Source organism: Meriones unguiculatus, chromosome 4 (assembly GCF_030254825.1).
Source record: "Meriones unguiculatus strain TT.TT164.6M chromosome 4, Bangor_MerUng_6.1, whole genome shotgun sequence".
Lineage (NCBI taxonomy): Eukaryota > Metazoa > Chordata > Mammalia > Rodentia > Muridae > Meriones > Meriones unguiculatus.
In genome coordinates this window covers 89,838,614-89,864,655 of record NC_083352.1, presented here as the reverse complement: position 1 = coordinate 89,864,655, position 26,042 = coordinate 89,838,614, and the positions used below count along the sequence as shown (strand labels likewise).

At 45.2% G+C, this 26,042-nt stretch overlaps 1 protein-coding gene across 2 annotated transcripts in view; it reads left to right on the top strand.

Annotated features, from left to right (window-relative positions):
* The window catches only part of Brap (BRCA1 associated protein), a 29,593-nt gene extending 4,954 nt beyond the window's left edge, over positions 1–24,639 (top strand). For both annotated transcript variants that reach the window (XM_021633194.2, XM_060382461.1), the window contains 9 exons: positions 69–258; positions 6,391–6,504; positions 9,461–9,609; positions 12,684–12,759; positions 13,253–13,391; positions 13,875–13,984; positions 17,201–17,290; positions 20,669–20,772; positions 22,619–24,639. In XM_021633194.2, coding sequence (XP_021488869.1) covers positions 69–258; positions 6,391–6,504; positions 9,461–9,609; positions 12,684–12,759; positions 13,253–13,391; positions 13,875–13,984; positions 17,201–17,290; positions 20,669–20,772; positions 22,619–22,982 — 1,336 coding nt within the window. In that variant the 3' untranslated portion in view covers positions 22,983–24,639. The remainder of the gene's footprint in view (positions 1–68; positions 259–6,390; positions 6,505–9,460; positions 9,610–12,683; positions 12,760–13,252; positions 13,392–13,874; positions 13,985–17,200; positions 17,291–20,668; positions 20,773–22,618) is intronic.
* Positions 24,640–26,042: the final 1,403 nt, after the last annotated feature.

The window sequence follows — 26,042 nt, the reverse complement described above, 5'->3', positions numbered from 1 at the left end:
TGGACAAAAGAGTTATTTGGTTGGTATTCTTCAAACTCTTCAAGACGGTCTTATTGTCTTCCTCTTAGTAAGATGACCTCCTTAAAAGAAGACGTGCGACGCAGCGCCATGCTGTGTGTCCTCACCGTCCCTGCCACCATGACCAGTCATGACCTCATGAAGTTTGTTGCCCCATTCAATGATGTAATTGAACAAATGAAAATCATCAGAGACTCTACTCCAAATCAGTATATGGTGCTGATCAAGTTCAGTGCACAGGTAAAGATGCTAGATTTCTCTCTGCCACAGACATGCTAAGAGAAACTGTGATACCAGTTGTGTGTGGTTTATGCGCGAAATACATTACATGGCCTCCAGGGTGCAGTCACTGTGGTTGTGGCCCATAGCTATTAGAAATACAATTATGGTGGCATTTTTTTTTTTTAATAGGGTCTCACTGTCTAGCCCTGGCTAGCTTGGTACTTGCATTGAAGACCAGGCTGGCCTGAAACTCAAGAGATCTGTCTTGCCTCCCAAGTGTTGGGACTGGAGGTATATACTACCACACCCAACAAAAAAAAACAAAGATGACCAAGCCAGCCATGAGTTGAACCTGGAATCTTCTGATCTTTATTAAAGGCATTATCCATTGTTCCAATTGCCTGCACTCCCAAAAGTTAAAAAAAATATATTTTAATTTATTTTTATTGTTAATTTTTGTGGTTATGGAGATTAGTCCCAACACCTCACACATGCTAGGTAAATGCTCTGCCACTAACTATGTCCCCAGCCCTTTTTTTACTTTTTTATATTTTATTTATTTTTCATTTTGTTTATTTTGTTGTTGTTGTTTGTTTTTTGTTTTTATTTTTTTCCCTGAGACAAGGTTTTTCTGTGTAGTCTGAGCTGACCTCGAACTCACAGATATCTGCCTACCTCTGCCTCCTGGAGCGCTGGAATTCTAGGCATGCGCCACTGTGCCCGGCTTCTTTTTTTTTTTTTTTTAATATTTTTACAGGGTCTCACTAAGTTGCCCAGGCTGCCTTTGGTTTCACTTAGTAGCGCAAATAGGCATTGAACTTGTGATCTCATGTATCAGTCTCCCATGGAGCTTGATGACAGACCTGAACCACCACAACTGACTCATGGTTTCTATGTATCAGATTGGGTGTGAAATCCAGTGTGGCATTTGCTTATCCAGTGGTAATTAGTCTAGTACCTTAGAGCCTCAGCACTTCTGCAGTCCATGTCACTGTACTATTTGTCATTGTGCCCACTTCCTTCATTCTCTGTTTACAAGATGCTCTTTGAGTGCAGTGCCCATGGAGGCCAGAAGAGTGTGTCATATCCCCTGGAGCTGGAGTACAGGCTGCCCTACTTGGGTGCTGGAAACAAAACCCTCTATACTCTCTTTACTACCTAGCCATCTCTGCTTTCCTGGGTTCTTTTTTTTTCTTTCTCTCCTTGGTTTTTGTTGTTGTTATTGGTTGTGTTGTTTTTTGAGACAGGGTCTGTGTAGTATTAGCTATCCTGGAACCCGATCTGTAGACCAGGCTGACCTTGAATTCACAGAAATCTGCCTGCCTCTGCCTCTGAGTGCTGGGATCAAAGGCATGTGCCACCACAACTGGCTCTAGTGTTTTTTTGGTTTGGTTTTTAAATATTGATGTTGATTGGTCTAATACTGAAGTGTTACGAATGGTTGACATTACAGAGAGGCAGATGCCCTGAAAGAACAGTGATGTTCTTAGACCTGAAAATGCTTGTGTAGTTTTCAATTAAGAAGGTTTTGTCATTGTCTCTTTCATATCCTGCTTTATAGCATATTGCTTCGTAAGAGCCTGTGTGTGTGTATACGAACATAAAAGTGAGGTGAGCTTTACTACTACTCATGTTGCCAAGGAGCTGTTCCAGCTTCGGCGTTAGTCAGGCTTTTGTTGTGTTTTTATATCCTGTGATATTTGTCCATTGAAATTTAACTACGTTGGCTGGGAAGTTCAAGGACAGCCTGGTTTACAGAGTGAGTTTTAGGACCACCAGGATGACACAGAGAAACCGTGTCTGGGGCTTATTTTGTGGGGTGTGGTGGTTTATACCTTTAATCCTAGCCCTCAGGGAGCAAAGGCAGAGGGGTCTCTGTGAGTCTGAGGACAGCCTGCTCTATCTACTTAGTGAGTTCCAGGACAGCCAGGGCTAAGTAGAGAGACCTGTCTCAAACAAAACAAAACATTTTAATTTTATATGTGTAGGTATTCTGCTTGCATGTATGTCTGTACACCACTTGTGTGCAGTGTCCATGGGGGCCAGAAGAGGACATCACATTACTCCGGAGCATGGGTTACAAATGTTGGTGAACTAACCCTGGGACCTCTGAAAAGAGCCGCCAGTGCTGTTAACCACTGAGTCATCTTTCTAGCTCTTGACACACATTTTTAATTTTCCCAGTGGTGGGGAACTTTGTAAAGTCAAATTAACAACTGGATGCTCTTAGAACTCCGCAAATACACACAGAACAGGTGTGAATAGGATCCAACTAGTCACTTCCCAAAGTTAGATCTGAAGTGTCATGTGAAGGTTGTAGCTTGAGTCCGTATACGGGCAGCTGTCATGTGCTTGCTCCCCTGATCCTCACAGGGGAGTTTTTCATGAGGACTCAGAAGTCTTCTGAATACTTTATCATTTCTGTTGGCCCTGCTGCTGCTGTGTTTACTTTTTGTGTATGTATGTATATGTATGTTGGCCACAGTCACTTCTCTCCTACCATGTGGGTTTCAGGAATCAAACCCAGGCTGTCATGCTTGGTGGCAAGTGCCTCTACCCTCTGCACCATCTAGCTAGCCTCTATTCTTTTAGCTTTCATTGGAGGTTCATGGATCATATGACCTTCAGGAAATTCAGTCTTGGAGGAAGAAATTTATGTCATCAAGATATGAAAACAAAAATGTGCAGGACAGGTGACCACTCAACAGTGTGGTGGGCTTTCTCCCTGTTGTACTTAGTTAGGACTGCCTAGCACTCTGGTCTTTTTAAAAGTGAAAACACAGCTGGGCAGTGGTGATGCACATCTTTTATCCCAGTACTCGAGAGGCAGTGGCAGGTGAATCTCTGAGTTTGGTCTACAGCCTGGTCTACAAAGTGAGTTCTAGGACAATCAAGGCTACACAGAGAAACCCCAGGGGTGTGTGGGGGGGGGGGGAGGACAGCGTACATTCTGAGCCCTGCAGCTGGTCACTGTGTCAGTGAGGAAGAGGAAGCCCCGATCATACTGGGTTGGCCTTTTTCTGAATTCCTCTGAAGTACAATTACAAAAGTACAATCGGGGGCTGGAGACATGGCTCAGCGGTTAAGAGCACTGGCTGCTCTTCCAAAGGTTCTGAGTTCAATTCCCAGCACCCACATGGTGGCTCACAACCATCTGTAATGGGATCTGATTCCCTCCTCTGATATGCATGAAGACAGCACTCATGTATGTAAAATAAATCAACAAATATTTAAAAACACAAAAAAAAAACCAAAAGTACAAACAGCAAAAACCAAAAATTGGATTCTTTAAATCTTTTGGTTATATACAATTTTAACATTTTGTCTTCTTTTGAGACAAGGTTCCCTGGTGTCATGAAGACTGACCTCAAACTTTAAAAAAAATTGTCTTAGATTTAGTTGTTTAATTTTCTATGTATGAATCTTTTGCCTGCATGTATGTCTTATACCATGTGTGCATCATCCTTGGAGCTTAGAAGAGGGCATCTGATCCCCTAGAGCTGGAGTTTAGGACGGTTGTGAACCACCATGCAGGTGCTGGGAATTGAACCTGGGTCCTCTGCAAGACCAAGTGCTCTTTACTGCTGAGCCATGTCTCCAGCCCCTGCACTCAAACACTTCATTTCCTTGTTTGTCTTTTTGAGACAGGATTACTGTGTAGTCATCACTATCCTGGAACTCAGGTCTGGCCTTGAACTAGGAGAGTTCTGCCAGTTGTGTGTGTCACCCACTCCGACTGCCCTCAGACTCTCTTCTGTCTTCTTCAGCTTCCCCTGCACTGGCATTGCACCCAGCCCTATGCAGCATTTTAACAGTGTAGAGTTTTTGTTTTGTTTGAGACAGTCTCTCTCTAGGTAGCCCTGGCTGTCTAGACCTCACTGTGTAGACCAGGCTGGCCTCAGACTCTAAGAGATCCACCTGCCTCTGCCTCCCTAGTGCTGGGGTTAAAAGTGTGTGCCAGCACCTTCTGGTTCTAGCCTGAAGTTTTAATACCTACATTGTAAAGAGGATACAGAGACAGATTTTTAAATTTTATGTGTACATATGTTTGCCATATGTATACAGTACCTACAAAGACCAGAAGAGGATTTTCTGAAGTTACAGCTGGTTTTGGGTCATCTGGTTATGGTGCTGGGGATGGCTCAGATCCTCTGGAAGATTAGTATGTGCTCTTAACTGTGGAGCCATCTCTTTAGCACCTGCTTATAGGTTTTCATTGCATTGGGGTGTGTGCATGTTTTTGTTTGTGCTTGCACACATGAGCGTGTGCGTGTTTGAGAGCATGCCACAGTGTTCACGTGCAGATGAGATTATAGCTTGCAGGAGTTGCTCTACCATGTGGGTTGCAGGAATTGAATTCATATTGTCAGGCTTTATGGTGAGCACTGCTGAGCCATCTTGCCAGCCTTAAAAGTACATTTCTTTGGTGTAGATGAACAGTTCCCTCAAGAATAGAATAATGAGTTGGGTCTTGTGCTTATCCTTTCTGTGATGAGTCCTGTCATTTGGTGAGCACTTAGACAGCTCCTGATCCAAGGAGGCCTCTGCCTTTCCAGCAGCTGTAGTCAGTGCCTTCTGTAGAAGATGAGCCTAGCCTCCTCCTAGCCTAGCTGCTCCCTCAGTAAGCACCACAGCCTGAGAGAGCCATCTCCTCATCTAATAGTGTCTCCAGTAACCCTGGAAGATGGGGAGAGTTGTCCCACAGCCAGCTTTACAGATTGAACTTTAAGTTCACTGCCCCTTCAGTAAAACAACATCAGAATTGACTGTCTTTCTCAGAGCTCAGTTCACTGGCTTATATGACGAAAGCATAAATAACCAAAAATCCAAATCGTGAGGCTGGAGAGATAGCTCAGCCTCTAAGAGTGCTGGCTGCTCTTGGAATGGGTCTGAGTTCAGTCTCTGGCAACAATAAGGCAGCTTATGACTGGCCGTAACTACAGTTACTGGTGATCAAATGTCTTTTGGCCTCCATAGGCACTGCATGCATGTGGTACACATATAGGCAAAACACCCTTACATATAAAATAAAAATAAATTAAAAATCTGTGAGATTACATCATTGGAGTGGAAATAAAAACTGTTCAAGAGACTTGTGGTCCTTGTGAGATTGAGCCCCTGAAAAGGAGAGCCAGGTTTGGTAAAACAGCCTTGAATCTGGTGGTGGAAGTCAACAGTGCAATTGTTTTGTTTTTGAGGAAGCTGCCCTCATCCCCCAAGCAGCTTGTCAGCATTAGTAGGGCTGAAACAGGCAGTTTCCTATGTTTGGGCTAATGCCCCTATGGGAGTGTAGTCTAGGCCTCAGCCCCCTGCTGCCGTGAAAAACTGAGTTTAAACACTGGAGTTGTCTTGTTGCTCTCCACTAAGCCTGAGCCAGGGTTTGATTTGCCTTTACTCTTGATATCTCTAGTGCATCCAGCCTCCACCATGAGAAAGCACAGCTCGTTATGCTAAAGGCTGGTTAGTCTTGGTTTTGAACAGCCATGTGGGGAACTAAATCCTGGACCCTGGTAAGAGCAGCCAGTGCTCCTAACAGTTGAGCCATCTCTCAAGCCCCAGTCTTGGCTACCTCAACCTGCACTAGGAATCCTGACTTGTGGTATTGGACCTTCCTAGTGGGGTGCTTATTCAGTTTACTGAAGGGGATCTGGGTTTTCATCCATACTGGTCCCTATACATTAACACGGATGCTAGTTTTTAAATTTGGTTTTATTTTGTTTCTTTTTGTTTTGTGTTTCAGGACAGGGTTTCTCTGTGTATTCCTGGCTATCCTAGAACTAACTGTATAGACCGTGCTGGTCTCCCAAGTGCTGGGATTAAAGGCGTGTACTGCCAGAAGTGTCTTCTCTAAACCACCACAAAAACAATGACTAGAGGGGAAAGAACTATCCAGGAGGTTGCTGGTGGTAGCAGGTTGAATTTTTGCAGTACACAGCTCTTGCTCAGCACACTGCAATGCCTTCTGCCGTGTAAGCCAAACCTCTCAGCAGCCTGAACACTGCGCTGCAGAGTCTGCTGACTTGGTGGCTCAGGGCATGCTGTGCCTAGTGCTTGCCTCTTCTTCTGACTGTAAACATGTGGGATGTGGGAGCGGGAAGGGTAGCTTCCCTGACCAGCCTTTCTTTTTGCCTCTCCCGATGGTGTGCACAGGCTGATGCGGATAGTTTCTACATGGCATGCAATGGCCGCCAGTTCAACTCAATTGAAGATGACGTTTGCCAGCTGGTGTATGTGGAAAGGGCTGAAGTGCTGAAATCTGAAGATGTAAGTGTGAAGACTTCTTATGTCTGAAGAGAAATGTTGCTGACTGGTATAGAATTGAATGTCAAGATGCTTGCAGAAACATCCAAAATAGGCCTTACTGTGGAGATTGAGGGTAAAGACAAAAGACAGGTTCTGGGGTCTCAGAGAAAAGTGGAACAGGGAGGGCCAGCTAACAGTGTGGAGGTTGCTTTGGGCTGATGGGATATTGACAAATTGGATGGTGAAGCTTGGTGGTGATGGAATAGTTGGTGTGATTTTGCTAAAAGCCAGAGTTTAAAATGGAGACTCTTTCCAGCTAGGCTACAGGGTGGGAGTGGATGAATTCACAGGTGGCATGGCAAGTTCAAAGCTAACCTGTACTACATTGCAAGGCCCTGCTTTAAAAAAACAAAATGGCAAATTATACCTTTTTTTAAGATGTAGAAACATCTTAAAAAGGTGTTAAGCATCTTAAGGGTGCTGGAGAGACAGCTCAGAGGTTAAGAACACTGCCAGCTCTTCCAGAGGTCCTAAGTTCAATTCCCAGCAACCACATGGTGGCTCACAGCCATCTATAATGAGATCTTGTGCCCCCTTCTGGCATGCAGGTGAACATGCAGACAGAACACTGTATACATAGTAAGTAAAATCTTTTTTAAAAAATGTAGAAAACAGGTATGGTGGTACATGCATGTGACCCCAGCACTCAGGAGGCAGAGAATAGAAACTGGTGAGTTGGATGCCAGCCTAGGCTATGTAACGAGACCCTGCCCCCAAATCAAAGTAAGGAGAAGACTGCATTGTTGAAACCCAGAACAATGGAGTACTGTTTGGAGCAGAAAGAAGCATTTTTGTTCAAACTGTTAACCCTAATCTTCTTTCTAGCTTTTTGTTTTAGGTTTTTCTGTGTAGCTGTGGCTATCTAGAAACTCAATGTGTAGACCAGGCTAACTAGAACTCAAAGAAATCCACCTGCCTCTGTCTCCTAGTGCTAGGAATAAAGGTGGTTTCCACCATGCTCAACTTTTTGTTTTCTTTTTTGAGGCAGGTTCTCCCTGTGTAGCCTTGGCTATCCTAGAATTTACTATGTAGAGCAGGGTGGCCTTGAACTCACAGAGATCCTCCTGTCTCTGCCTCCCGAAGGCTGCGGTCCAGGCTTGCTATCCACTTGTTCTGGCTCTAATCTGCAGCAGGACAGCTCCCTGGAGCTGGCCTGAAATACTGGCTCATTTGGTTGTTTATAGGTTCTGCTCTGGAAGCCAGAGGGTCTCCATGTTGATTTTCGAGTTCCTTCTTTTTCAAGGAGACATAAGAAGCAGGTTCTCTAACGCCTTTAATCCTAGCACTTGAGGCAGAGGAAGGTAGATCTCTATGAGTTCAAGTCTAGTATCTGGTCTACAAAGTGAGTTCCAGGATAGCCATGGCTTCACAAACTCAGCAGATAAAGTTGTTTGCTACCACAAAGCCTGCTGACCTCAGTTTATTCCACAGGACCCACCTTCCCGAAAGTTGTGTTCTTTCCACATGTATGTAGATACATGCTATATATACATATACTAACACACATATTCTAGATTTTTTTTTTTTGAGCAAAAAAAAAAATCTTTGTGTTTCTTTGTGTACCCTTGGCTGTTCTGGAGCTCACTCTGTATATCAGGCTCATAACTCATCAAGAGATCCACCTGCCTCTGTCTCTTGAGTGCTGTGATTAAAGGTGTGCACCACCACCACTCAGCCCACAAAAATGTAATTTGACAAGATTTATGCTAGACCCAAAAGCTGGCTACAATGATGGAGGACTGGAATCTGAGCATTCAAGGGGTAGAGCTAGGGGCTGAAGAGATGGCTCAGCATTTAGGAGTGCTTACTGCTGTTGTGGAGAACACAGGTCAGGTTTTCAGCACCCACATGGCATCTCACAATGTCCTGTGACTCCAGTCCCAGAGGACCCAGTGTCTTCTTCAGATATTCATTGGCATCATAGCTATTCCTGCATGCACATGGAGCACACACATACACTCAGACATAGACATATAAAAATTAATTTTTAAGAATTAAAAAGGTGGGCAGCACATGGTGGCAGAGGCAGACAGATCTCTGTGAGTTTGAGGCCTGGTCTGCAGAGCAAGTCTAGGACAGGCAGGGCTTATTACAGAAATAAATACTGTCTCAAAAAAAAAGGAACCCCCCCCAAAAAAAATTTTTTTTTTAAAGGTGGTGGCAAGAGAATTAGACCATCAAGGCCTTCTTCAACTACTTCAAAAGTTTGACGTCTGCCTGAGTTAACAAACTCTACCTCCAAAACAGACAAACAAAAAGCAGGATTTTAAAGGGGATGGGGTTCTGGAAAGATGGATCAGCAGTTATTATCTCTGGCAGCTCTGTAGAGGACCTGGGTTCAGTTCCTAGCACCCACAAGATGTCTCATAACCCACTGTTAATTCCCAATTCTAGGGGATCTATTGCCCTCTTCTGGACCTCATGGTCATTTGCACATATGTGGTACCCAGACATGAATGCAGGCAAAACACCAATAACATATAAAAATTTTTAAATTTGGGAGCTGGAGAGATGCCTCAGCAGTTAAGAGCACTGGCTGCTCTTCCAGAGGTCCTGAGTTCGATTCCCAGCAACCACATGGTGGCTCATGACCATCTGTACTGTGTCTGATACCCTCTATTAACTTTCTGGTGTGCAAGCAGACAGAGGATTCATACAAATAAATAAATCTTTTTAAAACATTTAAAAAGCTGAATCTCTGTAAAAAGAAAAGGAAAAGCAGATGCCAAATGTGGCCACACCTCTGATCTTAGTTTTTTCAGAGCTTCGTCAGAAGGCTTGCTGAGAGTTCCAAGTGAACCTAGTCTAGAGTGGGATGCTGCAAAAAAAAGAACAATAAAAGCAACAGGAAGTCTCTTGTTTAAAGAAGAAGATGCTAAAGGATGAAGGTTGGGGCTTAACCAAATGTTTCCTGTAGGGCGCCAGCCTCCCTGTGATGGACCTGACAGAGCTCCCCAAGTGCACTGTGTGTCTGGAGCGAATGGACGAGTCTGTGAACGGCATCCTCACCACACTATGCAACCACAGCTTCCACAGCCAGTGTCTACAGCGGTGGGATGATACCACGTGAGTGCAGGGGTCCCCTTTATGACCCCTTTCCAGAATTGAAAATAGCCATCAGCTGCTAGTCTTTGACTCTGCAAAGCTGCCATCTCAATAGTGATGAGACCTCGATATTTCTTTCAGGTCTTGTGGAAATTGTCATCTGTTTATATTTTTATTTGTGTGAGTATGTGCGTAAGTTTATGTGCACCACATGCATGCAGGTGACGCAGGATGCCAGAGGGCAGCCTATCCCCTGGAACTGGAGTTAGTAGGTGGTTGTGAGCTGCCATGTGGGTGCTGGGAATGGAATCCAGGTACTTTTTCTCCAAGAGCAGAAAAAGCTCCTACCACTGGGCCATCTCTCCAGTCCAAAATTATTCTTCAGATACCTAGACTTTAAAAATCCCTTTCCGGCCTCTGTGGGCACGTACACGTGCATGTGAATTCAAACACAGACACATAAGAAAAAATGAACTGGGTGGTGGTGATGCAGGCTTCTAGTTCCAGCACTCAGAGGTCTAGCACTCAAGAAGGAGAGGCCAGCCTGGTCTACAAAGTGACTTCCAGGACAGTCAGGGCTACACAGAGAAACCCTGTCTCAAAATAAATAGATTGGTTGATAGACAAATAGATAGACAGACAGACAGACAAAGATAGAAGAAATTGTTGAAGCTTAGGGCTGGCAAGATGACTAAGTAGATAAAGGTACTTGATGTCACATAGTGAAGGGAGATAGCACCAGTTCTACAGACCTGTCCTTTGACCTCCACACACAGATTAAATAAGTAGGTTGATTCAGAAGTGAATTAAAGTGACCACACCTTTAATTCCATGATTTGGGTTGGAAGTTTAAGGCTGGGCTACAGAATGTCCTACTCCCACATAAAGGGAGGTTGAATTCAAGCATGGTGGCCATGCCCTTAATCCTGGGTAGGCAGAACAGCTGGGTTTTGGCAGGAGCTTTGGTTGTTCCGTGTTGTTCTCATAAATGGTGTAGAATGTCAAAATGTACTCATTGTGTGCTACTGAAGCTTGGTTTTGAATATTTTCCTAGATCCTAGAACATGACCTAGTCAAGAGTTAGAGCTCAATATTGCTTTGTTTTTCTGTCTAGTCTCTGGCACAGCCAGCACACAGGCAGAAGAGTAACGGGAAGCCGCTGTCTACGTGTGCAGCTACTCTGCCTAAGCCAGCAGCCATTTCCAGCACTGCTTCCCAGTTCCTTTCTGCCTTTCCCCCTCCCCTCTCCTTTCCTCTTTCTCTTCCTTTCTTCTTTCCTTTCTCTCCTCTCCCTTCCTCCTTGCCAAGTACAGTTCTTCCACTTAACACTCAGCCCCTATTTGTTGTTTTACTTGAAACGAGATCTCAGGTCTAGAGCTGTAGTTCAGTTGGTGAGTTCTTGCCTAGCATAGAAGCTGGGCAAGCTCTAACCAGGAAGCCCGGGTTCCATTCCTAGCACTACCTAAACCAGACAGTACATCCCAGTACTAGGGAATTGGAGGCTGGAGGACCCAAAATTCAAGGTGATCCTTGGCTACATAGAAAGCTTGAGGCTGCTCTAGTCTATGTGAAACCCATTTCAGAAGCTAACAAGGGCACTAGAGAGACCCTCAGCAGTTAAGGGCGCTTCTTGCTCTTGCCGAGACCCAGCTTTTGTTCCTAGCATCTATGTTGAACAGCTTACAATCAGCTGGAACTCCATATCTGGGAATCAATGGTCTCTTCTGGCCTCTACACGCGCTGTTTCACATGGTGCATAAAATACACTCAAGAACACACATGTGCACATAAATCTTTAAGATCCAAAATAAGCCCTCCCTGTGTTAAGCTCAGCTGCTCTGGCACTTAGTAGCCGAGGCTGGCCTTGAGCTTATGCTGTCCTCTGCCTCTCTCCTTAGTACTGGCCCTATAGGTGTGCACCACTGCACCTGCCCATCATCAGTACTAAAGAAAGTCAGTGGACCTTGAGCTTCCTTCTTGCCAGTTCAGGAACTTGGCCTTCTGCCTACTTGTGCCTCTTCTGTGCTCTTTGTGACCTGGACAAAGAATGAATGGATGCTCACTACACCTTGACCTTACTTTCTTGGTGGCAGTTTAGTCAGCTACATTTGTATTCTACTTTCCAGCACATTGATCCATCAAACAAAATATATTTTAAAAAATATATTGATGACCAGTATTAAACCAGCCAGGCACAGGGTACACGTCTGTAATCCCAGCACTTGGGGAAGCTGAGACAGAGGCAGACAGATCTCTCTGAGTTCAAGGTCAGCCTGGTCTACAAAGCCAGGACAGACAAGGCTACACAGAGAAACCCTGTCTCAAAAAAAATAAAAATAAAAGAACATTAGTTCCTCTTGAGTGTGATTGGAAAGGGTTACCCCAGTTGGAAAATGCTGGCACACACCTATAGTACTAACAAATGGGAGGTAGAGGCAGAATGATAAGGGGTTAAAAATTATCTTCAGAGTAGACTACCTGAGAGGAAACAGTGTCATGTGTGTATCTGGAGGGTGGCTCAGCAGTTAAGTGCCCTGGCTGCTCTTGCAGAAGACCCAGGTTAAGTTTCCAGAAACTTGAGCTATTCACAGCCACCTGGAACTCCAGCTCCAGGGGATCTGATGCCCTCTTCTGGCCTTGGTGGGCATATACATACAAATAAAAATAAACCTTTTTTAAAAAAATTGGCTGGGAACAGGGTATGCTTGCAAATGCATTTAATTCCAGCAGAGGCAGGCAGATCTCTGTGATTTTTGAGGCTGGCCTGGTCTACATAGCAAGTTCCAGGTCAACCAAGGCTACATAGTGAGACCCCCGTCTCAAAAAAGCAACAAAAATAATTGGCTGAGTGTGGTAGCTCACATCTTAAGTCTCCAGACTTGGGATCAGAGGCAAGCTGTTCTCTATGACTTTGACATCAACTTGATTCACATAGTGAGCTCAGGCCAGCCAGGACTGTGGGGTGAGATCCTGTCTCAGTTAAGTAAACACATTTTAGAAAAGAAAGAAAAGGGGAGCGTAGAGAGGGGAGAGTTTATAGTCCAGGTTTCAATGCCTATATACAATCTCAGCCTTATCTTTCATGTCCTGGATAGGTGTCCTGTTTGCCGGTACTGTCAGACACCAGAGCCAGTGGAAGAAAACAAGTGTTTTGAATGTGGTGTCCAGGAAGTAAGTAATGCCGGTGGGGAGGAACAAAGAGCAGCTATATTGGTCTGGGATTTTCTTGTACCCACTGCAGCTTAGCCTCTTTTGAGGATCGATTACTTTTTGTCTATACTCAGTTGTATGAGCACACAGATTCTTCATACTTTTATTTGCTATTATTCTCTTAAAAGACTGAGGTGGCGCACACCAGTAGGATTTGCAGAAGGAGGCAGAGGCAGGAGGATCATGAGTTCGAGGCCAGCCTGGGCTACACAATTTAAAAAAAAAAAAAAAAAAAAAAAAGACTGAGGTGCCCACCAGTCACTTGTGAATCTGCACTTAGAGCCCTGCAGAAGCCAGAGAGGGGAGATGGTTGACCAGTCAGGAAGGATGTGTTTTAGAACCTTCTTATTCAGAAGTCTATGGAAGAAGCGCCACAGTCTTTGTTCCAAGCCATGTGATACAGGTCATGTGCTTCCCCACCCACATCACCAATTTAGATCTCCCCTTTTGGCAGAACCTCTGGATTTGTTTAATATGTGGCCACATAGGATGTGGACGGTATGTAAGTCGACATGCTTACAAGCACTTTGAGGAGACCCAGCACACATATGCCATGCAGCTCACCAACCATCGGGTCTGGGACTATGCTGGAGGTGAGTGCATGGTTGTTTCCTGACTTGCATTCTTTCCTGTGGAAACTCCTCACAGTTTGCAGTTGTGTCCTCCTTATGGCTATGGCAGACTAAGATTGCACAGTTGCTCCTGAGGGCACCAGGTTAGGGATCGCTCAGACTGAGAGTTAGAGAGACACTTTACATGTGTGTTCTTGCCCCTCTCATTCTCCAAAAGTTCAAGTGATTTGACCCATTTTTAAAGAAAAATCATGCATCATTTAGATTTCTAAAAACAAAAAAATGTTTCAGAGTTGAAAGCGTAGAGAACTGGCCAGACAGTAGCAGTGGTGGCACACACCTTTAATCTCAGCACTTGGGATGCAGAGGCAGGTAGATCTCTGAGTTCGAGGCCAGCCTGAGTTCCAGGACAGCCAAGGCTATACGGAGAGACCCTGTCTGGGTTGGGGGGAGCACAGAGAACTTTTCATTTTTCAGCCTCTGTCTGACTCCTCCTTTCTTTAGATAATTATGTCCATCGACTGGTTGCAAGCAAGACGGATGGAAAGATCGTTCAGTACGAGTGTGAGGGCGACACCTGCCAGGATGAGAAGATAGATGCCTTACAGTTAGAGGTGAGATGGCTATTAGCTGTCACTTAGCAACTGCTTTTGCTGCCTTTTTCCATTCTCTGGAGAAAGGTGCTTCGACCTTTTAATGTTGTTATCCGCCCTTTGTGGAAACTTAGAAATCTTGTCATTGTTGTGAAGAATTTCCAAAATGTTTCTTTTTTTGCAAGTCTACCTGTGGTGTCACTTGTATGGTTGGTACTATTTTGTCTTATTGTTTCAGTGTGTTGTACCTGGTTATCTTGGATTTGGGGTCACTAGTTAAGACAATTCGGGTCATCTTCCAAAGCAGCATAAAGCCAGAAGGCAGCATGTTCCTGTCGGTGTCTCTACAGAAGCTGGACATAGAATAGACTGAGTCAGAGTGGATCCTGAAGCACCTTTCTTCCCTAGAGCCATTTATGCATAGTTGTGTCTTTAACCATACTCACTTTCTGAGTTGGGGGCTTGTTCATTTAAAGGCATTTTTGAGTTTATATGTTTGAAGTAACAACACATTTAGCATAGTCAGATTTTTCTTGGAAGCAGTGAATCCTGTCTGCCAGAGACTGCTGTCTGTGCAGAGCAGTCCTGTGGTGTCTCTTGTTTTATTGGTGATGTTCTGTTGTGTATGTGGGTTTACTTTGGTTTGGCTTGAAGACAGGGTCTTGATTATCCTGTCTCCACTTCCCTGGTGATGGAATGACGGGAGCATGCCACCGTGCCCACACAAACTATGTTAATGAAGGGAATGTTTCAGAACGAGTCCTGTTTTATGTACATTTCAAAAAAAGAAAATTTCAACCAGGAAAACAAACCCACACCCCTGACTTTCAGAGGGAATGGACTTTGGAAATTGGCTCATTTGAATGTAGACTATTTTGAGATTCTTTTTTTTTTTTCTTTAATGTATATGAGTGTATATGTGTATGAGTTTGCTTACCTGTGTGTCTGCACCATGTGCATGCTTGGTGCCTGATGAGGCCAGAAGTGGGCCTCAAATCCTATGGAACTGGAGTTCCATAGGACTGTTGTGAGCCACATGTGGGTGCTTCTCATTTATAGACTTTTTAGCTCTGATAAGATTCAGAGAGTGCCCTTCAGGAAGGCTTGTGCTCTTAATAAATTACTATATTGACAGAAACGATCATCCCCTTGACATTAAATCTTTAGACTAAGTGTTCCATATGAACACTTAATAAGGGCGCTTCGTAACACTTAATAAGGTACACATTTTATATATTTAAGAAATAGTTTGTCGGGGCAGGGTTATACCTCAGTGCTAAGAAATTTATCCAGCTTTTATCAGGCCCTGGTTATTCTGGAACTTGGGAGATTTGCTTGCTTCCAACTCCCAAATGCTGGGATTAAAGACATGCTAATGTGCCACCACACCTGGCCTTGCCCACAGGTCTTAACACCCCTGGCCCCATCTCAGTGTGTCTACACCAGAATCTTTGTTGTTCTTTGAGATGAAGAGGCCCTGTGTTGATCCTGGTTTATCCAAGTACAGGTGTCTGTTCATGTCGCTTGTCTGTCAACAGCCTCAGAGTCTCATCTACTCCCAGAAGTCCTAGCGGCCCTACTCTGACCCGCCATTCTTCCTTAACTGTGGCCATTCAGTACTATGGATTGTGCCATCATGTAGGAGTGGAGATCCAGAGACCAAATGCAGCCTCATTGCTAGAGTTCACAGTCTAGTTAGAGGTTCTGTGGGTAAACTTTCACATCAGTGCTACTTTCATGAGTGCTACTAATAGGGGTGCAGAAATTGGCACACTTCCCCAGGGTGCCAAGATACAGAAGTTGGTTAGAGTTTTACATGTGGGAGGGATGTTGAGTGTAGAAACCAGAGTCTCACATATTCAAGGTCACACTTTTTATCACTAAGCTATGCCTCTAGCCCTTAATTTTACATAAATTCAAAGCCTCTATTCTTACAATTGTCTTATTCTGGACCAGAATAAGTTTGTATAAGTGTGCATTCACACTGAAGAAGTACAGGTAGAAGATCAAGAGCTCAGGACCATCCTGGACAGTTGAGGCCAGTCTGGGCAATAAGAGACCCTGTATCAAAACCAGTCACAAAAATATTAGAAAGATAGCTCAGTTAGTCAAAGGAGGCAAAGGCAGGTGGGGCTCTGTGAGTTCGAGACTAGCCTGGTCTACAAAGTGAATTCAGGACAGCCAGGGTTTTACACAGAGTAACCCTGTCTCAAAAAAAAAAAAAAGGAAGTGGTGGTACAAATTTGTAACCCAGCACTAAGGAGATGGACCCACTGGCCAGGCAGCTTAGTCTAAGTAGTTGTTGAGTTCTAGGCCAGTGAGAGACCTTGTCTCAAAACGGAAGTAGACCGTGCCTTAGGAATGACATGTGAGGCTGACTTTGTGTTCCCCGTGTACATACATGGATGGAATACATACACAGCAGGCTGGACAGATGGCTCGGTGGTTATGAGCACATATTACTCTTCTGAAAGACCTGAGTTCAATTCCCAGCACCCACATCAGTTTACAACTGCCTGTAACCCCAGCTCCAGGGGATTCAGATGCCTCTGACCTCTGTGAGCACTTGCATTTGTGTTCATATGCTTACCCCATACATAGAATTAAAATTAAAAAAACAATAGGATACATATACAGCATTATAAAAACAAAAATAAATTTGGAATCTTGCATTTTTTCCCAGCTAGATTGCAAGCTCCACTCTCTACCTCTGGCCCAGTACCTGTTGCCCTTGGTTGAACCAAATGTAAAATACTTTCTGATGAGCCTGACATGGAAGTACAAGCCTGAAGGCCCCAGTTGATAAGATTGGAAGGTTGCCAATGCCTCAAGTGTGCAGCAGCCTGGACAACAAGCAAGACCATGTCTATTCTTTCTGCATCTCTCTCTCTCTCTCTCTCTCTCTCTCTCTCTCTCTCTCTCTCTGTCTCTTTCTGTGTCTCTCTTGCAATAAGGCCTGTCTTTGTAGCCCTGGCTGGCCTGAAACTAGATAGATAAATCGGGCTGTCCTGAAGTGTTGGAATTAAAGGCATACACCATCATAGTCCCGCAGCTCTGTTTGTTTGTTTGATGCGTTTGTTTTCTAATTTCATCTGGTTTTGTTGTGAGTATGTGAGCACCACTATGCCCGTGGAGACTTTGACTCTGGAAGTAGTTCTGTTGGCTGTCACAGGGGTCAGTGTTATTGAATTTCAGAGTTGGTGATAGCTCTCATCTGGGTACTTCTTCTGTTTCTAGTATTCATACTTGCTAACAAGCCAGCTGGAATCACAGCGGATATACTGGGAAAACAAGATTGTTCGCATAGAGAAGGACACAGCAGAGGAGGTAAGTGACTTAGTGAATAAAATGCCATAGGGCGACTGACAGGTGGGAGAGGGAGAGGGACTGTGAGGATCTTTGCTTTGATTTGTGATGATGGGGAGAGAATTGTTTTGTCTCTAAAAAGAAATTGTAGAGTTAAAGGGTCTTGATAGTTGGGATCGTAAGCATTTTGTACAAGAACATAAAAACAGGCAGGCAGTGCTTCAGTGACTGTCCAGCCCACTGCTTCCTCACAGTATCCTCAGTCAGGACTTCTTCGGGCAAACCCCAGAATCTATAGAAGTGTGTGCGAAGGTTTTGCAACATGGGTCAGCCTCTGGCATGTCAACTTGGGAACAGTAGCCTTGGAAGCTGGGTGTGCTTCTGCAGCTTTGTAAACTGAGTAAAATAAATTAGGCAGAATGGTGGTGCTTCTGTAGTCAGCCTGAGACTACTGATTCAGAACTGCAGCTATTACATTTTAACTAAGTGGTCCATTAATGTGCCATGCATGGTGGCCTATAGCTCTGTGTACTCAGGAGGTAGAGGCAGGAGGATTGTTTAATCCCCTAAGTTTGAGGCTACATAGCATGTTTGTTTTGTTTTGTTTTTAAGATTTAATTTTATGTGTATAAGTGTTTGACTATATGTCCAAATGTTCAGTACTGGGGCTTACTATGTATATCTCTAACAACTACTTCTCTTAGCAGTAAATGAAGTCTTAAGTTTGTAAATGATCCAGCTAGTAACTTAATTCCTACCTACCTAGGCCCTAACAACAGTAGGAATGGGCTTTCAAATGATCTTTAGTTAAAAGTCATCAATGAAATTCTTCTGACAACCTTCCAGACAGTAGAAGTGCCAGTGCAGAGACCCTAGAGGACACTTGACTTTCCATCCTAAATAGGGTGTGATTGTCACACAGGGAAGAAAGCCTGAACCGGTATTCAAGAGCAGAGCAGGGTCACTGTCACTCAGATTATAGACATCCAGGGTAGTGTGCCACTGCAGACTCACTAATGGTTGTTTGTTTGTTTGTTTGTTTGTTTGTGGCTCAACCAGCATGACCACCCAAATTGCTTCACACAGACCCTTGCAAAATGAGCTCGGGACCCTCTCTGCCTTGTAAGGTTAGCCACATTCCCTAAGACATGCCAGCAAAAGCAAATCAGGGCCGAGGAAGGGAAGTCCAAAGGAACACGCTTACTTACCGATCAAAATGAGCTGGGGCCAGGGCAGCTTCTGATAAAAGCTCACAGCACTCAAAAGGATGCCTTTGGTTTCTTATGACAGATAGCATCTGTCCATAAGTTCATGGCTAATGCAAGCCTTTTGTGCTGCAGTGTCCTTTTGTGACTGTCTGCTGTCCAAGCAGTAGAGCGTGTAGAGAACAGTGGCAGATTCTCATTTGTAGGCTTCATAACACAGTTATAGTGGTGGTGTGGATGGGCCAATTACAGGCCAAGCCCAGAACCTGTAGGCCACTTGTAGATATGATACAGTGTGATTCATTCCAGCCTGTCAGGGATGTAGGCACAGTCACATAGAGCCATGTAAAGGGTCTTGGGTGTTTTTCTTTTTTAAAATTATTTTGGTGCTGGAGAGATGGCTCAGTGGTTAAGAGCACTGGGTATTCTTCCAGAGGTCCTGGGTTCAATTCCCAGCAACCAAATTGTGGCTCATGACCATCTATAATGGGATCTGATGCCCTCTTCTTGTCATGCAGGCAGCCATGCAAATATGTAGAAATAAATAAATCTTAAAAAATTATTTCTTTCTGCCAGGCAGTGATGGCCCAAAACTTTAATCCAAGCACTTTGGAGGCAGAAGCAGGCAGATCTCTGTGAGTTTAAAGCCAGCCTGGTCTGCAGAGTGAGTTCCAGGTCAGCTAGGACTACACAGACAAACCCTGTCTTAAAAAGCCAAAATAGATTAGATAAACAGACAGACAGACAGGCGGGTAGATGGGTAGGTGGGTAGGTGGATGGAAAGATAGATAAAACAAGGCAAGAAATAAAGGATAAAGTGTGATCCTAGTGTGGTGGGTGTTAGATGTACCCCAAGCACAGGACATAAAGCTTTGGCCTTGAGTTTCACAGTGGTTTAGAGCTTGACTATGGCCAATCTTAGTCCTGGACAGGATCTCCAACCCTGCAACTGGCAGACCTTGGATCATTGCTTGCTCTGAGTCTGTTTCCTCAGAAACTCATTGATCTATGGCATCGCTTATTGAGAGGAGTGACTATAAAGACTGCTTGTGCACTGGGCTCCTGGACGCTGATGCAGCAACCTGGCCTCCCACCTCCCTACTCCTCTCATCTGCTCCTCCCTACTCCTCTCATCTTCTCTCATTTCTTTTTTTGTTGTGGTTGTTTTGTTTTTTGAGACAGGGTTTCTCTGTGTAGCCTTGGCTGTCCTGGACTCCCTTTGTACACCAGGCTGGCCTTGAACTCACAGAGATCTGCCTGCCTCTGCCTCCCTGAGTGCTGGGATTACAGGTGTGTGCCACTGTGCCTGCCTTTTCTTCCAGTTTCTAAGATATGAAATTAAGGCAGTTCCCAGTTCTGCAGCTCTTCACCTGTAGGTTGGTCCCAAGTCCTAACTTGACTCCGGCAGGCTCTTGGTAGGACTGCTTTTGCCTGACCTAAATATCATGCAGTTCTTTCTAAATCTCTGAAGTATGAATTAGTTCGTTAGGTACATTGATTTACAGATTGACCCAAGGCAAACATGCAATTCTTTTTTTTTTTTTAAGATTTATTTATTTATTATATATACAGTGTTCTTTCTGCATATATGCTTGCACGCCAGAAGAGGTTACTAGATCTCATTATAGATGGTTGGGAGCCACCATGTGGTTGCTGGGAATTGAACTCAGGACCTCTGGAAGAGCAGCCAGTGCTTTTTAACCTCTGAGTAATCTCTCTAGCCCAAACATGCAATTCTTAAGGCCTCATAGCACATCAGAAAATCTGTAGAGACCAGTCTCGTGGGTTTCTTTTGTTTTTCTTCTGTTTTTTTAATGTTTTGGTTTATTGAGACAAGATCTCCCTCTGTAGCCCAGAATGGCCTAAGATTCACTGTACCCCAGAGTACTCTTGGCAATCCTCCTGTCTCAGCCTCATGAGTGCTGGGATTGTGGGTGGGAGATGCAACCCTAGCTCTTCGATAGCTCTTGGTGTCCATCAGCAGTTTCCCTGGGAACCCAGCAGCTCCTAGTCCTTGTTTAGCCTAGAAAAATGTATTTGTCGTAGTTTCTCACAATTTTTGTTGCTGTCACAATTCCTTTCAAGTGGCTTACTTGGACTTTCTGAGTTTGGTTGGTCCTGGTTATTAAGACAGTGACAGGAACTGTCCCAAAAGTGCATGACTCTGCCTGACCTGGGCCACTTGAACTTTCAGATTAACAACATGAAGACCAAGTTTAAAGAGACCATCGAGAAGTGCGACAGCCTGGAGCTCAGGCTAAGTGACCTCCTGAAGGAAAAGCAGTCCGTGGAAAGAAAGTAGGTATCTCTACTTCCTTGCAGCCGTGAATGCCAACAGACTTTTCCACAGAAGCACCTTTGCTTCCTTTCAGCATGTTCTTTATGGCTAGAGAAATGTCACAGTGACTTCTCATTGTGCAGTTAGGAGTGAGCAAGATGGCTTAGCCACCAAGCCACTACCTGTGCGATCCCAAGACTCATGTGGTGAAAGAAAAGAACTGACTCCCACACATGGTCCTTGAACTCCACACATGGCACACTTGTATACAAACACACAGGAAATAAATGTAAAATGTAAAAAAGGTGCCATTGGCATTCCACTTGAGGTGGGTCCATATGGAACACCAAACTCTGTTGCAATCCATACGCAGATGGCTTTCCTTTCTTCCTGCAGTTTCTGAGCCATCTTGGCAGAGAGCTGGCAGTTAGGAAAGAGATTTTGCCAAAGCCAATGTCACAGGCTCTCCCTTGGCTGGACCTAGTGGCTAATGATGCTGAGTGTGGAGGAAAATGCCCATGAGCAGCATGACAAGAACACTTGCTGCTGCTGCTGCTGCAGTGGGCAGCGTAGTTGTTGCTGGTGGTCATTGCTGTCCTATGATTCAGTGGCAGAGCCCTTGAGTGGCATGCCCTTCCCAGCATGCAGAAGGGCCTTGGTTTTTCCCAAGCACTGAAGAGGGTAAGGTTCCCTCACTGGTTTCAGTTACATATACTATAGAAGTGACAAGATTGTTTTTGTGAAAATACAGTATAATAGATATTTGTTCGTTTGAGACAGAGTTTCTTTGTGTAGACCAGAGAACTCAGAGGTCCCCTATCTCTGTCTGCTGAGTGCTGGGAATAAAGGTGTGTGCCACCACTGCCAGGCTTAGATAAAAGAACTTTAAGGAGGATATTTGAATCTTAGTGTTGTTTCTCTCAAAAACAGATTTACAGGAAAGTTACAAAAATAGTTTTAAAGGTCTTCCATGAACCCTGCATCCATTTTTCCTCCACCGTCTAGTGAGTTTCTAATGTATGTTGTTTGTTACTTTGTTTTTGAGACAGGGTCTTATTATCTAGACCAGGCTGGCCTCCAACTCACAGAGAGCCACCTACTTCTGCTGAGATGTAAAGGCTTGTGCCACCACACCTGGCCTAATGTTTAATTGTGGACAGTTGTGTAATACAAAACTTGCCAATTGTGAGTGTGTGTTGTGTGTGTGTTCAAAGATGAGCCTGTGGAGACCAGAAGTCAAACCTGAATGTCTTCATTTATTGTTCTTCATCTTAGTTCTGTTTTGTTTTGTTTTTGTTGTTGTTTTGTTTTTTTGAGACAGGGTCTCACTTTGTAGCCCAGGCTGGCCTAAACTCATTATGTAGACCTGGCTGGCCTTGAAATCACAGAGATCTACCTGCTCTGTCTTCCTGGTGCTGGGATTAAAGATGTGTGCCACAAAACCAATCTTCAGTTTGGTCTTTTGGGATGGAGTCTCATGCTATAGCCTATACTAGCCCTGAATTCAAACATTGCTTCTGCCTCAGCTTCCTGAGTGCTGAGATTACAGGCTGGAGCTACCATAACTGGCTTCTTTGACATTCTGATACATAAAAATGGTACCTCCTGTATTGTCTTAGTTTGTAATTCTCTACTTAGGAGTGAGCATTGAGGACAGAGCACCCTCACTCTTGACCCTTTTCCCTCCTTTAGCAAACTCATGAGGTCAGAGTATTTGTTTCAGAGAATGTCACTTCCCTAGTGACTTCCTCGTCATGTTCTGACAGAGCTGCTGCTGCTGTGCTCATTAGGCCCTAGCTTCTGAGGTCCCGGAGCAGAAAGGGACATGGAGCCATGAAACCAGCCTGTCTCCCTCTTTTGCTCAAGGTGTACTCAGCTGAACACCAGAGTGGCCAAGCTCAGCACGGAGCTTCAGGAGGAGCAGGAGCTGAATAAGTGTCTGCGAGCCAACCAGCTGCTGCTGCAGAACAAGCTGAAGGAGGAGGAGAGGCTACTGAAGGAGACCTGTGACCAGAAGGACCTGCAGATCACCGAGATCCAGGAACAGCTGCGTGATGTCATGTTCTACCTGGAGACTCAGCAGCAGATCAGCCACCTGCCTGCGGAGACGAGGCAGGAGATCCAGGAGGGCCAGATCAACATTGCCATGGCCTCGGCCCCCAACCCTCCCTCCTCGGGAACTGGTGGAAAGCTGCAGTCCAGGAAGGGCCGCAGCAAGAGGGGCAAGTGACCTTCCAAGACTTGTCTCTGAGACTTCCTGGGCACCGCAGGGTGTGCTGGGACCTTTGCTGAGTGGGAGGGTGGGCCCTAATAAGTACGCCTGAGGATGAACTGTGGTCGTGTGGCTCCTTCATTTGTTGCGTGTATAAGGAGACTGACAGGGGTGGCATTGGCAGCATTTCCCAAGGGTGAGTCTCAGACCTCAGACACCTCATGGCCATTCTGCCTTCCAGCTGGGTAGACCCCAGTCTTGTGCGTTTTCCGTTGTTTATTCATTTGGAGCACTTGCAGTTGAATTTGGGGGAAGGTCTATGACTTGGTGTGACCTTCAAGGCAGCATCACCTGTACTGAAGCATAGTGCCTCCCAGAGGCCCCAGCAGCTGTCAGGACAGGAGCCTGCTGCCTGCTACAGAGCATTCCTCCCTCCTGCCATCCCTCTCTTTCTCTGCAGAGCTGAAGAGTTGCTGGCAGGTTATAGGGAAGAGGCTAGGTTGTAGACCAGGCACAAGTGTGTCCTCAGCAGCTATTTTGTCTGGCTTGAGGGCAGGGAAAACTAGTAAATGGGGTAAATGGAGTAGACCCAGCCTAGGGAAGATGGTGACAGCTCTGTTTTTGATGACTCCATATGAAATGTGCCTGTTAAATAAGAAAAGCCTTACTGGCTCCTCCTCAGGTCAGGTAGCTGAGAGGGTCCTCCATCTAGCAGGAGTCGGGGGCAAGCCTGGTGAGAGGCTTCTGACAAGCTGATGTGTGTTGTTGGGGTCAGTGTATCCTGACAGGCCAGGCAGCATGTGCAGGTTGCAGCTGGAGGGGGCTTGGGCAGATTGCAGTTAGGCTTGCATAGTAGATCTCACTGCTTCTCACTCCAGCAGAGCCCCTTTCCAACAGCCATACAATACTTACTGTAACCAACAGAGGGCTGTGTGCCTCTCTAGAGCCCGGAACATCAGGTAACTTGTAATGTAATAATTGAACAGAACTGGGGGGACACCATGTTGGGATTTAGCTTCTAGAAGAGTGAGCAGTTAGAGCAGCCATGTGTAGTACAGTTTAATTTTATGCTTTATCATCAGCCAAAGGTTTGAAATGTCACACTTTAGCAACTTTTTTTTTCCTGACTGGACCTCGTCCTTTGACCGAATATCTGACATGTTGTCACCACATTGCCTGTGTTGCTGATCACCATCCAGTTCTGTGGAATGTGCCATGGCATTCTTCAAAAGGCCACCTGTAACTGCAGAATGCGTGTGCTCAGACCATCGTGGCTCTTCCTTAGGGCAGACTAGCACGCCAGGTCCTCGGGCGCCTGGAGCTGGGGCAGGAGCAGAGCTACCCCTCACAGAGCTTCTATTTTATCTAGAACAAGTTTTACACTGTTGCAGTCTTGCCGGCTCAAGCTCTTCTTGCACATCTGACCTTGCAGAAGCTGGGATGGGTGGCAGCATGCTAATTAAGAGCACTGGGCGCCGTTTCCAAAGCTGGCTCCTCATTTCACTGCAGTCCACCAAGCAGCCCTGCTGCCCCGTGAGAGCAGTGCTCCACAGTAAAGGTGGGGATGCCTGGGAAGGCTGTGGCCAGGGGGCAGCAGACAGACAGGGGCTTCCAAACTACTTGAAGGTCTCAAAAACCAAGATGTGTAAATAAAATGTTATTTTAAAAGGTCAAAGAGTTAGGTTTGCATTTGCCATTACACAGGATAGAAGCTGTTGGTGTGTTTTTCAGAACAAAGAGAAACACTTGGATTTCCCACACTCCCTTGACCAATGAACTCTTACGAAAATAACTAGAAATTATTCTGCCCTGCATAAAATTTGCATTTGTTAGGTTGCTTGGGAGCATGTATCTAAGAGTGTCAATGGTCTGCTTTCTGTTGTTTGTTAGTTTGTTGAGACAGGGTTTCTCTGTAGCTCTGGCTGTCCTAGAACTCACTCTGTAGACCAGGGGAGAGATCCACATGCCTCTGCCTCATCAGTGCTGGTATTAAACACCTGTGCCACTGTGCCCAGTGAAATGAAAACATTTTTAAATGATAAGGAGAAAAACCTTTCCCTTCTGTGCCACGAATGTGACATTTCCCTTTAAGCCATTTACAACAAGAGAAGTTTTCACATGTGCATTAGGAGAGCTTACTCCTGGAGAGAGGTTGTGGTCCCTTTATGCTGACAGTCACTGCCATAATTGCCATAATCATGTTAGACCGTGTGTGTGTGTGTGTGTGTGTGTGTGTGTGTGTGTGTATGTATGTGTGTGAGGCCCTCCGTGTTTATGTGTGTCGTGTGGGTGTGTGTGCTTACAGAGGCCAGAGAAGACTGTTGTGTGTCCTGCTCTGTCATTCTGCCATGTTGTCTTGAGACAGGGTCTCACTAAGTGTGGAGCTAGGCTGGCAGGCAGCAAGCCCCAGCAATCCTCCTGTCCCTAAAAGCACTGGGTTCCAGGTCACATGTACAGCTTTTACTTGGGTGCTGGGGAAGTGACCTTGGGTTGTCATGCTTGTATAGCAAATACCGAGTGAGCCATCACCTCAACCACCGCCACCCCTTTTTATGCAGAGTTTCAGTATAGCAAAGGCTGGCCTTGAGCTTAGCCTCCCAAGAGCTGCAACTGCAGATGTGAATGTCTTGTTTTGTTAGTTTGGTTTAGTTTTTAGAGACAAGGTCTCTCTACATAGCCCTGGCTGTCCTGGAACTCACTGCAAGATCTACCTGCCTCTGCCCCACCCTGCCCCCACTCCCATGGTGGGATAAAAGGTGTGCACCACCACACCTGGCCCTCTTCATTTTGTAATGATGCTTCACCTTGAGTCTCTGGACCCAGCTCTCCCTGGACTACTCACCGACCTCAGGTTTTCATTTCTGAGAGCTACGTTGCTGGGCCAACACTTTTGAGAACTGCTAACCTGGGCTGCAGCAGATCAGTGTGTTGTGAACAACAGAAGCCAAGGGAACATGAGTTCTGAAGCAGCTTCTTAGTCAGGATTGCACATTCCTGCTGAATTAAAGGAAGAGACAGACAATCTGCTGTTTCACACAAGATGACTGACTACAGTCTTTGGGGCCTAATGCCGAATGG